Source organism: Columba livia, chromosome 2 (genome assembly GCF_036013475.1).
Source record: "Columba livia isolate bColLiv1 breed racing homer chromosome 2, bColLiv1.pat.W.v2, whole genome shotgun sequence".
Lineage (NCBI taxonomy): Eukaryota > Metazoa > Chordata > Aves > Columbiformes > Columbidae > Columba > Columba livia.
In genome coordinates, this window is record NC_088603.1 from 12278779 (window position 1) to 12294045 (window position 15267).

The 15267-nt window shown below is 41.5% G+C and overlaps 1 protein-coding gene across 2 annotated transcripts in view; it reads right to left on the bottom strand.

Moving 5' to 3' along the window:
- ADARB2 (adenosine deaminase RNA specific B2 (inactive)) overlaps positions 1-15267 on the bottom strand; it is a 315094-nt gene that overhangs the window by 19423 nt on the left and 280404 nt on the right. For both annotated transcript variants that reach the window (XM_065050500.1, XM_013367407.3), the window contains exon 7: positions 3256-3424. In XM_065050500.1, the coding sequence (XP_064906572.1) occupies positions 3256-3424 (169 nt within the window). The remainder of the gene's footprint in view (positions 1-3255; positions 3425-15267) is intronic.

Consider the following 15267-nt stretch of genomic DNA (forward strand, 5'->3'; position numbering starts at 1 on the left):
CAAAATGATGTATATTTTAGCATCTACTGGCTAGGTTCTCAAGAGGAAACATTCTCTAATAGCCCAATGCTCCTGAGGGTCTTTTACAAGCAATAAAATCCAAAGTATACAAGCCAGATTTTTGTCAAATCATGCTCATATAAACACGAATTTCAGCTTTGCAGATATTTTTTCTCATTGTGAGACAAGTCTAGATGATGTGCAACCAGATTCCTGCACCCTGCAGACATTTGAAGAGTCAACTGACCATGTGATAGAGCAAATATTTGGAGTCTGAAGTGTGAATTTCTTCAGTGGGGGCAGGAGCAGGCAAAGGGCCCTTGAACACCAACCTCCTTGTACATCAAACTCCTCTCCTGACTGTACTTGCTATGGCCAGAGGCAAGGAAGTCAGAAAACAGCCCGATGTGTGTGGAAACAAAGGTCAGGTGAAGAAACCTTTGATTCTTCCCCTTACAGGTGAGGACAATAAGGATAAAAGTTGATCGTATATCATATGCAATGTGGTAAACTGAAATTTGGGATAAAGTTTATTGAAGATATCCAGACCTCTTCTCACCACTCTTTGCCAAGCTCTACACAAAATTTATAGCAGCTAAAAATCTCCAGCAACGTTGTCACTGGTGGCTAGTCCTGAGGAGATTTCTTTTTTCTGACTCGCAACAGACTTCTAATTTCACATTTTGTTAAAATGTTTGTTTTCACTAGCACAGTGATTCCCAAATGAGAACTTGTGATCCTGACTGAAGTTATGTCACATATAGTTGTAATAAGGAGCCTGGTGGAAATAAAAGTGCAGAACCAGGTCTCACAATGTGATCGTGAGAGAGAAAGGAAGGGAAAGGTATGACCCCCAAGTGCAGCCAGGGCTGGGAACATCTCTCAATAGCCTTGTGCATTTTCTATAGAGGCTTTCAGACCCTTCACCATGGTACATGCCACGGCAATGGCCCCAGCACTCTCTGGACTCCATTTGCCTTTCTCATTTTCAGTTGTGAAAAGTTTGTTGTGTGTTTTCTATTTTATTTTATTTTATTTTATTTTATTTTATTTTATTTTATTTTATTTTATTTTATTTTATTTTATTTTATTTTATTTTATTTATACTTTTCTTTTTCCTTTTTCTCTTTTTTCCTTTTCACATTCAAGTCTATGCTCTCTCCTTTATTAACTTTGAATTTCTCTACTCTAAATCCCTGTTTGGGCCCCTCTTGTCTGGTTTCCATCACTTCCAGACTCGTAAATAAGCTCTTCTATGACAATATCCCATCTCCATCCTTCCCCTTTATTAGCAATGACGGTTCCCTCTTCCTTGTAACCTTCACAGATTTCTGAATCTCCATGCTTTCTTAATATTTTCTCTTAATCTGCTAATTCAGAAGTTGTTCTACTAATTTTCCCTGTACCAGAGCTCTTAACCTGAACAAGGACCCCACAGTGCTTGGAAGTGTCCAAGCATCTGAAGCATCTGTAGTGGTGCCACACCACTACTGCGATTCCTACAAATGTTGCTTTTTCCACCCCTTTTCTCAGCCTGTTTTTTAACTATCCCTTACTGGTGAGAGCAAACATTGGATGTTCAAAGCAGGGAATCATGATTGCTGATTTTTATTTTTTTTTTTAAAGCTGGGAAAATCCAATGTCCATGTGAGTTGCAGTTCAAATAAATAATAAACATTGCAGTGATTGATACAATATTGCAATAATAATATCAAAGATGAGACATGCAAGATTTTTTTTATCCTGGAAAAACTTTGTGGTAGATTCTTTTTTTCTTCACAGGCTTCAATATTTTAGCTATGTGGTGACAAGGAAAGGATTCACTGAAAGTGCTTAACACATGTGCTTGGAGAAAATGCAGCTTCTGAGACTGTGCCTTATAGTCAATATCCCCATCAATAGCAAATGTAACACTGTTTGTAATGCTGATATTTAATTCACTGGCTAACAACATTCAAAACCACAGAAAGTGCAACATTTTCATTCTCAAAGTTACATTTGTTTAGTTTTTCGAGCCCATATGAGTCTGAATTTTGACAACCCAACTGCATCTAAAACAGTGCATGAGATCCACTGCAAACAGTTTGGGTTTGCTGTTATCTCTTTATGAATAAATGAAACCATTACAGCAGAAGCTGCTCTTTATCCTTCATGCAAACACAACGGTTGTGATGATTACACTTAGCAGAGGGCAGATTTTGTGAGTCTGCTGCTGTGTCCATTTGCTGGTTCAGTCGTAACATTTTTCTGCCAAAATGCTTCTCTAAGCCTACAAACTAATTTAACTTCAGTAGGTCACCCAGTTAAAGCTGAGAGCAGAATTTATGCATTTGCATTGAACAAAAGGTTTTTGCTTTTTTGAAAGATGATAATGTTTATACTGGCCTTTAATAACTGGGCCAAATTCTTGACTGATGTAATTCAACTGAATTCCTAGGCATGATATTCCACTAGAGAATTTCATCATAAGATATAGATTTTCATACCTATAATGTAATGTATTTTACATGTAGGGCTGCATCTACAGCTAATGCATGTAACAGATACATAATTATAAGTGTATTTGTATGTATAGTTAAATACTAATAGTATAATGAGTATGCGTCCAAACTCACAAACTTTGTTTTCAGTTTGTGATAGCCATCATTTGCTATTAGTTAACACCCTAAATTGAGAATGGTGAATGTATTGATGTTTTATGTCCCACCACGGAATAATTATGAAATAATTGCTAACAGCATTTATTTAACACAAATATGTTTTCTATTTACAGGGCAGAGAAAAAAGCCACAGACACAGCTGTGATATGAGACTTCTGCAATGATAATCAAAATAGTAGAAATATTCTTAGCAGCTTTTAGGACTCTTAATCCAACAGGGTACAGATGTGCTAAGTTTATCTGCATGAGGGTTGGTTTGCAACTTTTGGGGTAAATGATCCAATAACGACAGAGTGGATGTATTTTATTTGTGCACTGAAATTCTATTGGCAAAAAATGCCACAAAAAGAGTTTATATTTTTGTCACACTGTTAAAAGCAACTAACAACCCATGGAGAATTTGGGAAAATGTTCTCTTTACATTCCATGCCATTTATATGGTCTATTTTCACAGACAAAGAAGGTCTTTGTTTCTCTGAGGTTTGTCAGCACCTGCTAACTATTCCTCATTGGTAGCCATAGCCCTTTGCGGCATCAAATTTCATTTCCACATGCAAAGGCTTTTGTGATGTATAAACATCAGGTGGTACAGTACCTGGCGATTTTGTCTGTACAGGACATGGTGATGAGCTGCTCTCCCAGCAAGACGCCGTCCCACGTCTGAGCCGCGTTGTGACACCGGACGGGAATGGTTCCTTCTCCAGACTCAATCTTGGTTCGGAGGTGCCCGCGGTATTTTCTCACTATGTGCTTGCTGCTGTTTACTAGGCAAAATAAGCACGAGAAAGGCAATAATTAAATGTTTTTAGAAAGAAACTGAGAGGCTGTGTTGATGCCATAGATTGCATTTGCAGAACCACCTGTGGAGGTCCTTAAAATTGTATGTAAAATTAGATGAGATTGCAGCCCAAGAAAGCAGCACAATGGAGAAAAGTATGTGCTCCCTAGCATGGTTGTCTTTTCACATCCATCAAAACTCCCATACAGCGCACACTGAGCTCATGTTCCCATTCCCACTCTCTAACACATTTAAAAAAAAGAGAGGTGCTCTGTTTTTTTAAAGAAGCAATACAATTTCTTGTTTTTAACCCATGCTCATAGGATTGAGTTGTGTCAGGGGAATATTTGGAAAACCTTGGTTCCATTAGTGTTATCTAAGACTCACCCTGCATGGCACAGTCCAGCCCAATACTCTAGTGTGATATTCCATGGCATTTTCTGAATAATTTCAGAAATGAGGTTTTGGTTCGTTATCACAAAGTTTCATTGAAAATTCTCAAAATCTGAAGTTTTACAGTCTAGATAAAAAGCAAATCAAAACTTTCTGGTCCTTCATTGATTGCTGAAAGCCTCTCTATAGTCTCCCTATAGTGAGGAGCCCTCCTGTCTCGTGTCACACTGGTATCTTTAATACAATTGCCATCCATCACTTCAGTAATATGAATTTGAGCTGCCTTTGGGGTGGTGCAGGGTAAGCAGCTAATGCACTTGTCCTGTGCTGCAGTGAACTTAACTGAGTCCTCCAGATAGGCAGCAAGTGCAGAAGATAATGACTTTTCTAAAGTACTTCACCTTAATTTTTATGAAAAGAGAAAAACTGAAGCTCAGTATCAAAATCACTCCTACCCTCTTTATACTGCTATTTCACCCCTGGGTATCTTGTTGTAAAAGAATAGCAAGGAACAAAATGGAAATCCTCTGGGTCTGCTCACTGTCTTCCCCTTAGAGGGCTGCACTGGAGGACACCTCTTCCATGAAGCAGACATTTCACAATTTCCATCTAGCCCAAACAAAAATAATGGAAGATGGTCCACGATGGCCTTTCCTTTCAAGGAAAAGGAGTGCTGCTTCTACAGACATGAGGCTGCCACCTGCATTTCCAACTCTCCAGTGTGTTTTTCCATGGCCTCCATCTCAGTTGGATCAGAAGGCTCCTGCTCATGATGGTGATGCTCCTCAGTGGGCTAAGAGGCTGCCTGGGTTCCTGGCACCGGGTGACACTGGGGTGTCACAGGCTGCAAGGCTGATGGAATCCACGGCTACGAGCAGCTGGTTACATGCAAGGTCCCCAGCTACTCATTCTCTCCCTTGCTCATTTTTTACTGTCTTTGCTTTGTATGAGTGCTGCCTGTGCTACAAGCTCTGGTGGAAGCAATTAACTGACTTTGGCTGCTGCCAATGGATGGTTTACAAAAGGAGGTTGGGAAAATAAATCTCTTTGGCCCATTTGGATTAGCAGAGGCATTGAACACCTGTAGAACAGCAGAGTCAGCTGTGACCTGCCAAGCGGATGGGTGGTCGAGCCCCTACTGATCATCACCCTTGGTTTCCTTCCTGCTTTTTTAAAATTTAAGATGGGGATGTTTGTGCCAGCAGCAGGCTGGACCATGCATCAATTGGATTAACTGGCTGTGGTTTAAACCAATTCTGACCCAAAACCAGGCTCCATCATATCCAAACTGTCTGCAAATACTTCTGAGTTTGTTAGCATTGCTTTGGGAATCGAGTTTGGGGAAGAATGGTTATTGCACTGCCATCTCCATCAGCAGTGGTGTCCCCATGGGGGATGCAGAGGCACTCATGCCCAGTTGTCACAGAGCACCTCACAGCTGAGACACTTCAGTAACCACCGGTCTTGGAGTATTGTGGCTTCTCAGACTTTGATTCTGAGGGAAACTGGGAAGAGCCAATGGACAAATAAAAAAAATTCAATAAGTATAACTGCCAAAGTCTCAGAAATGTCTTAGATCCCTCTCCTGTCCAATTGCTGGGATGTGCCAACAATGTTGGGGAACCACTTTCATGGCCAAGCGTGCTATTCCCATGTGCATCCCTCTTGTGTGAGCTGTCTCCTACAGTGTCATTCAGATGTTGCTCTTTGGACGGGATTAGCTATCTGGGAACTGGTCCATATTTTTCTTGGGAGTTTGTGGGGAAACTCATTTTTTGAAAACTTGAAGCAGTGATGCACAGCATTTTTTACTATTAAACCACAGTCGTGAGGAAGGTACCATGAAATTTGGAAAACAAAAGGCGAAAGCTATCACTTCTGCTTAGCAAACACATCTAGCTGAGCAACAGCGAGAAATGCATAGCAAACCCACTTTGCCTTAGTCTGCACAAACCGAGAACTGATGGCACGGCAGAGCTAGACCTCTGCCAAGGAAGCAGTGAAGAGTGACTCAAGAGCCTATTGCTGTTCCAGCTGGGACAGAGTTTGACTTTAAGTAAATCAGTTCTCTTTTCCTAAGCTTTCCCGCAGGTATAATGAAGATAATGATGCTTCTTTCTTCTGGAAATTCATTTAAAGGTGCTGCTCAAAAACGATTTATGAAAAACAGATGCTCCTGTTTCAATAAAGATCTACCACAGTAGTCCACCTGCTGGAAATCCCCCAGGACAAAATAAATTTCTTTCTCCATTTTTTTTAGAAGAATATTTTCACTTGCTAGGCCTTTTTCTCTCAATTTTCCATCTCTCTCTACATTCCTCTTGCTTTCTCAGCTCCCTCTCTAACCTTCGCTCTGGGTGCATTGATCTCCTAGATTACTCTCTTTTTCAGGCAGTTCACCATGTTGATACAGCTACGTTTCACATACATGCAAAAGGACATGTAACCGCTCGGAAATCTTAGTTACCGCATGACAAGATGAGCAGCGCGTGGTTTATGTGACTTTGATTTCAGTATGTAAATGTTACCTAGTGAGGGGCAAAGCATCAGGCAACATGCTGACAGAGATAAGGAGCCAATTCAGGGGAAGAAGAAGAAACAGCAGCCTTGCAAACAACTGTTGAGCACTTGGGGAATTTAAAGTATAGGCCAACAATTTGAGGGGAAAGGAATCTGGAACATTTCTGTGAGACTTTGGGGTGTGCTTATTTAACTTTTTGTATGTCTACTTGGTCCTCTCAGTTTCCCTTAGCACCGAAGGAAATAGAAAGGCCAAAGTATTGAACACCTGGTTGTTATTGCCCTGGCCTGCAAGTACCAGAAACTGAATAATTCAGTTTTTAAAAGCATTTAGGAAGTATGTGCCAGTGCAGAGATCATTTCAGTTTCCAAATGCTCGTATTAGCTCAGCCCACATGTCAAACTTTGCTCCCTGTAACGTGCGCTCTGCCCAGGGTGCAGCCGAGCAGACGGCATTAGCTGATATGATTCAGGCAGCTGTGGCTGGTGTACGCTCACCCTGGGATACACTTCCACAGCCCTGATAAGGGGTTTTAGCTGCTCAACTGCTGTTAAATTCAATGGATAGGGTGTGACTAAAACCCTGTGGTGTACTGCCTGTCTTAGGCTGCTCATGCTTCTGGGGTAGTTGGCGCACATGTTGCAAAAGATGACCTGTAGTGTTTATACAAAATATTAATAACCCATGGATCTGAATACTTTCAGATTGATAACAACTAAATAAATCCAGATTCACAATTCAAATGCACTTTTTTTTTTTTTCTTTTTAGCATGTTATTAGGTAGAGCAGGAAGATACAAATTTTTAACAAAGATGAGGCTACATGTGTTTTGCACTGAAGCTGCCAACAGACTCTAGCACATAAGCTGCTTGCCAGCAGTAAAAATATACAGTCCACTTGCTGGCACAGCCTGCTACAGATAATTTTAAAGCAGTCTCAAAAATATATTTATTTATGCAATTTAAAGTCACAAACTACAGCCTGCTGCTGTTCAGTATGATCAAAGCATCAGTGACTATGAGCATTTCTGATCTTTGCTGTGCTGGTTCTCCAACTGCTTAATCTCAGCTAATTGCAGGGGAGAAGGCGTCTGAGGATGCCACTTCAACCAGAACAAAATGTCAATTCAAACCGGAATTGGAAAGGACAAATTTAAAAATCATTTGGAGTGGATTTATGATGTGTGCTACACTCAGATGTGGAAATTACTCCTGAGAGTTCCTAAGATAAAAAGGCACTGGATTGTTAATTATTGGATTATAAATTAACACAGGTGCCCTGTATTTAAAATCAGTGAAACCCACTGATTTCAAGGCTCACCCCTTATTTTCATATTTTCTTCAGGACCAGTTCTGGCTCAAATGTTAATGAAGAAAGCCACTCCATATTTATTATTTAGCTGAAGAGTGAAGAGGAAATGGACGGTGATTAAACAGAATCACACGAGTAAGGCTGTGTCTGAAATTTTGCATGACTGCCTCAGAGGATCATTTTCTATTTCCTTGCTTCAGTGGAGGCGGTTCTCTCCTCATGAAGGAAGAAATAAAAGAGCCTATCTTGCATTTCTTTCAGTGCTGGATCCTTCATTCATCAGTGTGGTTTATAAAGCTTCCTTAGAGCGGTTTGAAACAAAGAGGTGGAAAGAGAAGTGTTAACATCTGATTGCCTTTGTATTTTGATGGTTATTAGAGATGCACCTTCCTCAAGCAGATGCTGAATAAATGCACAGTATTGCTGTTTCTGGGAGTGTTGAAGTGAGCATCATGGCACCTGAAGGCTTTGGATGCGTCTCCTATGCTGGGTAGGGTGGCTGGTCAGATAAATCTCTGCTGCATCGTGCTTTAGTGACCAGCAGAGAGCAAGGCTAAAACACAGTGGGCTAGTATTTGAAATCAAGAAACTTTCGGGATATTCTGAAAGAAGACTGGATTTAGAAAAAAAGAATAGGTCCCCTCACAATGTGCAAAGCTGAATTGTGTCTCTGGAGGGCAGGAATCCTCACACCGAGGGCCAGGCAGGTAAAAGCTGTGGTCTTGTCTGAGTGTCTCTGGAGCTGCCTCTATGGTGAGTACAGGGATGCATCCTTCTCAGGAGGAACCACAAGTACTTGGCTTGCATGGGTTAAAAGTACGTTGACGTGAATCTCCTAAAGTCGAGACATGGCTTTTGAATATAGGCCAGAAGGGCTATTGCATCTGAATGCAGCCCCAGATGTGCTCACTCCCAGAGCCATGTAGCACCTACCACGTTGTGGTGGAGTTCAGTTCAGATCTGGGGTTTGGACAGTGTCACTGAGCCTTATATACAAATACAAATACTAAACATATACTTTATATGAGAATGTTACAAAACCTGGGACACCTGCAGTTTGTGAAACTGAAATTAACAGTTGAAATTGAACTTCTTTTATCTTTTCCCTTCTCCCTGCATCTTTCGTGGCTGAAATCCTGGTTTTGGATGGCTACCAGGTATCCTATTGCCTGATAAAAGATGTTACCTTCAGCACATTATTCTTTCTCCTCATTGTTTATCTTCTAATAACATTTCTGAATCTTCTTCTTTCATATTTTTTCATGTGCCAATAGTTGCAAGCGAAGTACAGGCAAAGTGTGAAAGCAAAGCCAGTTTGCCTATTTAAAGCTCATCAATATGTGACATTTAATCAATCTCTCATCAAAAGAATCAGTGATGGGAAAAATTTGAAGTTTGAATCCAAAAGAATAGAAAGGAAATGTCTGCATTACTTGTCCTTATCTGTTTTAAGTATATATAATTGTACTAATATAATAATTATGTACTAATAACATAATTATGTTTTCCTTTGGTTTGAACTGTTTAGTTAGAGATAGTAACTGTAGAAGAGTATAAGAATGGTACCCCATCAAGTTTACAATTGAGTGTTTTAATGAAACCTCCTCATTTTGGTCCATCAAAATGCCTCCATATATCATAACTGAGGGGGGAAACTTCATCTGTTCAGGTGACATAACACTTTTACAAAGACTTTTCATGATTTTTGTAGAATAATATGAAATGTGTTGCATGCCCATCTTAGGGAGAGGTGCTAGAATGCCTTCATGAAACTAACTGCTAGAGTGAAGAATGGGACTATAACACATGAAATGGTTTTTGCCATTGGACTGCTTTCTAAGTAAGCCCTGGTCTCTCAGCAAACTTCAGACCCTTGGGACAAAAAAGAATAAATCTGACATATAGATAAAAACATGTACCCTATAAACTAGTTTTCTGTAATGTCTGTCTTTGAGGAACTCCTGGGATCAAAATGTGAGTAACTAGTTAAAATTAACTTTAAAAAAAATTGCCGTCAATAAAGTCATGGACCATTTCTTTTAACAGTTATAAATAATTGTTACAGGCAAAGAAGAATGAGCAGTACTGGGTCAGGCATGGAGGACATCCCTGATGCCACCTACAAACCCAGGCTGCAGACTACAGCCTGCTCTGGAGTAGAAATGCATTAGTATGTTGAAGTCAAAAGCACGAGGTTTATGAGTGGAATTAAGATTCTGTGCATGTGGCAATCAAGAAAAGTGTAACTCAAACACTTCAAGATTATTGCATTTAATTACTAATTGCTCCTCTCATCTAAAATCAGATGTGCAATGCTGTTGCTTTGGAAGTGCAGCTGCCCCCGCAGAGCGAAGTCTGGAGACCTGGCAGAGGGCTGCGCTGGCGCTGTGAACTCCACAATGGAGAAAGCTGTGGCCTCTGGAGCCTTCATGAGACTCTTCACCAGAGATGAGGGCACATTAGCTGATGTTCAGCCATGACCAGCTCATCTTTGACAGCGTGAGAAGCTGCTGCTAGTGCCCAGTCAGTGGCCGAGCAAGGCCAGGGCAGTGGCTGGAGACAGCATCCAGAGATTGAGATGCCCCGTCACTCGAGGGCCAGCGGGCATTAGTTGTTCACCTATGTCCTAAGTTACGCACCATTGTATCTTCTTCCAATTTTTTTTTAAATGAAAACTCTTTTCTCTTAAAGCTAGGCTCTATCTTTTAGATATACTTTGCATGAAAAATTGTCAGCATCACTGGAATTGCCCATTTGGTGACAATTCTTTTCCCTGCCATGTTTTAATCAAAAAGTTTACACAAACATAAAGGGAATGTGTTATTCATCATAACCCTCTTTCTTTTATCAACAAAACATGCTGTTATTCATGTGGCTTTGGGATTTTTGTTGTTGTTTGGAAATTGAGATCTTCAAGAGTGATTTAAGAAAAATGTTGTGAAAGAACTCAGCAAAATAAGAACACAGAAAATGAGCCCCATGAGACAGAAACAACAACAATCTGTCAATAACATTGACAGACATTCAGCCTCACTGTGGCTGGAATGAGCCTAGAGAGGCTGTGGTTCCTGCTGTATCACCAGATATACCCTAGTTCAACTTCAGCTTCTAGCTGGAGAAATTCAATCTAGATCATTACGAAAAAGTCCCTGTTGGCCTTAAAAACCTGTGGATTGCAATTACTAAATTATTCTGAATAATGATACAATAGTGCTTGGAATACATAGTGCTTTTCATTTCAATGTCCTGCTCTGAGCAGGATTCCCCTTCCTCAAAGTTGTAACAGCTGCCTATCTTTTATTGCCATTTTACAGGTATGGAAATAGAAATGACTAGAGTAAGGTGAGTTGCTCCAGGCTAGTTAGAGAAGTACCAGCAGAGTCATGGTTAGGATGAAATAGTTTGTCGCTCTTATACAGCTGTCTTCAGGTTTCTCTCTTCATAAGACTCCAAGAAACTGCCTGGAAGTCTATAAGGGCTTTCACAAGTCCCACAGAGATCTTAACTGGACCTGTAGTTGCCTGACAAGCTTCACAAAACTCAGCTCATGAACTTTACCTGTGACTCCCATCCAGTGGAACGGTAAACTAGACCAAATAGAACTGAGTGGGTATAGTTTTTACCCACAGGGATTTTTTCCAACTATGTTTTGATCTGTTCCACCCAAAATATGTACTGTAATTAGGTGCACATCTCTAGCAGGCGATCGGATGTTGCAGGTAGAGCTGGGATATCTATGTCCTGGAGCATGTGGTCTCTTCATCCTTGCTGCAGAGGACCTTGGAGAACTTCAGATATCATTCTTCCTTGTCCTGGACAAATTTTCTACTACTATTCTGAAAGCTTTTCAGCCGTGGCCTTTTGCTGACTAGTGTAGCCTTTTTATCACATCTGAACATTGCGTCCAAATGCAGTGTTTTACAAAGCAGCAAAACCCATAACAAAGCAGAATCAATAAATACAGTGTAATTCCCTTTGGCAATTCAAGCATTCTGTTAAAATTAGGATCTGATTATAGCTGTGGAAACCTGTTTTCCTGAATTCTAACAAACCCATTTTGCTTTACAGGAAAGCTTTTCAAAGCTGTGGCCAATGCTGGCTGTGAGCAATTCATAGTTTCCAGCATATTCTTTATCTTTTCCCAGATAGACACACACTGCAGTGACAACATCCTTCTAAAGAATATTATTTTCTACCTTAAAACTCCCCCTGAAACAACAAAACCCAAATAAGCAAAAGCAGCCAAGAATATCACAAGGAGAGGGAATTGGGACATTTTCAATGCATTATCAAAGCCAAAGAATTTTCTCATGATGTATCAGTTCTGACAAAGTTTTACAACAGAGACTGAAGAAAGGGAGCTCTCTAGCTCAGCTGACAGTGAGTTCAATGAAGTCCTGATCCAGGGCTTTGGAAATACATGTTCAAGTTTTTCTTTGAGCCCAAGCAGGCTTGAATGAAAAAACTCATCCTGAACTAGGCATGGAAGGAAATTAAATAGGGTTTTTTCTAGTCCTTGTTACTCTGCTGCTGATCAGGAAACATGAAAAAGACAGGATGCGATACAAATTTCACACAATTATTTTATTTAAAAAAATAGCCTATCAAGTTTTGATTTCTTCCCAGCCAGTCAGTATTCAAGACCTGGAAGTTATTCATGAAATGAAGTGGTTATTCACTAGTCAGCTTTATCAAAATGCCACTAAAAACCTAACTACCGAGCCTGGTGGATATTAATAACGAAATATGAAGCAATGGCACACTTTCAGAGGCTGATTCATTGGCATGGAAAGTTTTCACACTTCCAATGCAGCAAAACAAGAGCCTCTTTCAGAGGTGCATTCTGCTGTCTAGCATGATAATACCAACAACAAACCCATGAGTGCTCTTCTAAGCCTGGAGACAGCTGGTTTCTCTGTCAGGTTTCGGCGCTAGAGCTGACCCCAGGGATTGGCAAAAGGCTTGGCATGGCAGGCTGTGTTGGGTGTCAGACCTCCCCTTTGGATTACCAAAAGCGACGGGATTTCCAGTAGCCACAACACATGGACCATGTATTTGCAGACCCTCTGGCACTGCTACTTTGTCTGAGCAATGGATCCGTCTGAGTTTGGAGACACAACAGCTACTGCTTCTGCAGCTTTTCCCTCAGGTGGCATCAGAAGGGCTGCAGGGTTCACAGCAAAGGGCTTGGACCAGTCCCCATCTCTACTTGTCCTGGTGCCCCAAGGTGAACCTTTCCTCCCTTCTCCATGCTCTCCCTCCTCTGCAGCTCTGGATGAGCAGGCAGTGAGCAGGAGATGCTGGGGAAGGAAAAGCTTCTTGCAGCACTGGAGATGGCTCAAACCAGTACCTGAAGGTCCTGTGTGAGTGCTGTGCATTGGAAGAAGGAGAGGGGCTCCACTCATCTTAAAGCTTCCCAGAGACCCCCACCCCTCACAGGCCTTATGTTGCTGTCTCTTGCCCACTGCACCATCGAAGCTAAACATCACAGACCCTCTTCACAGATTTTCCATCATCAGTGTGGCCCTCCTGTCCCAGGGTCCCACTGATCCCTCTCAGCCACACTTCTCCTGAAATCCCTTTGCTCACCTTCCCCAGAAGAAGAAGAACTCTCCTCCAAAGTCCAAGCATGGACTTACGTTGAACGTTGGGAAGAAATCTTTGAACCGGCTACACAGAGCACCCCCTCCGCAGCTGGGAAGCCCTGAGCTAAATCAGACCACTGCTCAGACCTGCAATGCCTGGAGGGACAGAGGGCTGGGCTGGACTGGGCTCTGCCATCATCTTTATCCATCCTGGCCAGGAGTGCACTTCACCTCTGCTCCCAGCCACGGGTGATGTGTGTAAGTGATGGAGAGCACTAACCAGAGGTGACAGTCCTGTCACTGTGCTTTCCCTCTGAGTTACCTTGAGTGAAAGCAGCTGCACTCTGAAACAGTATTTCAGCAGTATGGGAGATTTGAGTTAGAAAACAGGGCGATTACATACAAAACTGCTGACTACTAACAGTCCTGAGATGAGACATAAACTCCTTGATATAGCAGCTTATAGTTAACTGTGGAAAGTCTTTGCATTTTCTCTGTATTCCTCCGTATTTAGTTGGGTAAATTGAGGCTGTGTCAGTGGTACATGCATGAAGGGACCATCTCTTCAACAGGACTTGATCTCAAAGGAAGGGGCCATCACTTCAACAGGACTTAATCTCAAAGGAGGCTCACAAAGGGTGCTGTGCCCACACCCCAAACCCAAACCTTTTGGATTCATCTCAGTTCAGTCTTAATTAAGTGAAAGGACAATTTCTCCTCATCTTCTTTAATAACCAGTTCCCTAGTCCCTGAAGTAATCCAACAGCCTCACGCTGTGTCTGCAGTTTCTGCAGCATCCTTTACATGACAAAGCAATCTGGACTGACCACAATAATTCACCCAGTGCTAGGATTATTTCTCCTGAGGCAGTGTTCAGCATTACAGCCTACAGTGTTGCATGCATTTTTTTTTTAATGTTACTTCCGGGCATGGTTCTCTATGATAATTTTGTTCTGAGGTTCCCCAAGGTATTGTTCTGCTCAGTCATATGAAAAATAGGAAAATAATGCACCTTCATCCCAGTTCCACAGACAGGCCATTCATCAGCATAAAATCAACTTTACAGCCTAGGAGGAAGCTGCTTCATGTACTGAATAGCTACAAATTTCCAATATGGTCTCCCAAGCTGCAGCAGGCCAGTAGCCACGACAGAGTCATACGATACCTGGGAGCACTTGTACAACAGAAACAAATGATAGTGGCCAAGCCCAGGGGATGACCTATGGTTGGTTACTCTCTATTTTTGTAACAGGGGCAGTATATCAATTTGTTAGGACCTTCATTTTCTTGTAGTTACAGATATCTAATTTCAGATCACTGAGTTATTTAGATGGTTCTTACAATGCTTTCCACTCTTTATCATCTACTCACAAGAACAGAATGTGTCCATTTAAATAAAACATGGGATTGGCAGAAGGAAGGTACAGGTTTCTTCTCTTCGCACATGCAATAATGTTCATCAAGCCCAATGCTTTTGAGAGCTATTTTAGCCCAGGTGCCATTCTCATCATATTTGCATTCTAATATCTGCCTGCAAGACTCTGAATGCAGAGCTTTAGGGTTGACCATCTCCTGGCAGTCACAGGAGATTAATTGTGTCCATCTCCAAAAGATGTACAGGCTTCTTAGATGACTTCTGTTTGAATCTGTCCCTCTCCAGCCACTTTGTTGAGGATATGACTTCCAGGGACTCTGATCTGGGATTCATATACTGATGCAATCTGGGTCAGCCCCATCTGAACACAGAGTGAGGAGCCTCTGGTGTGAGCAGGGCAACCCTTTGATGCAGCCTCAGATTTGGGGGTTAACAGAGACCATTTTATCTGAGAATTGTATGTGAAATCCAGCATCTGGAGTCACAAGCAGGGAAATCACAGGTTTGCACAGTGAAAGTACACTTGAAGTAGGAAGTGCAAACTTGTCTTTCTGGGTACTCTTCAGTTCTCAACTTCTCTGAAAACTGCAGAGCACATCTCCCCATCACACCACCTACCAAGGCAATGATCCAGCTCACGTGGT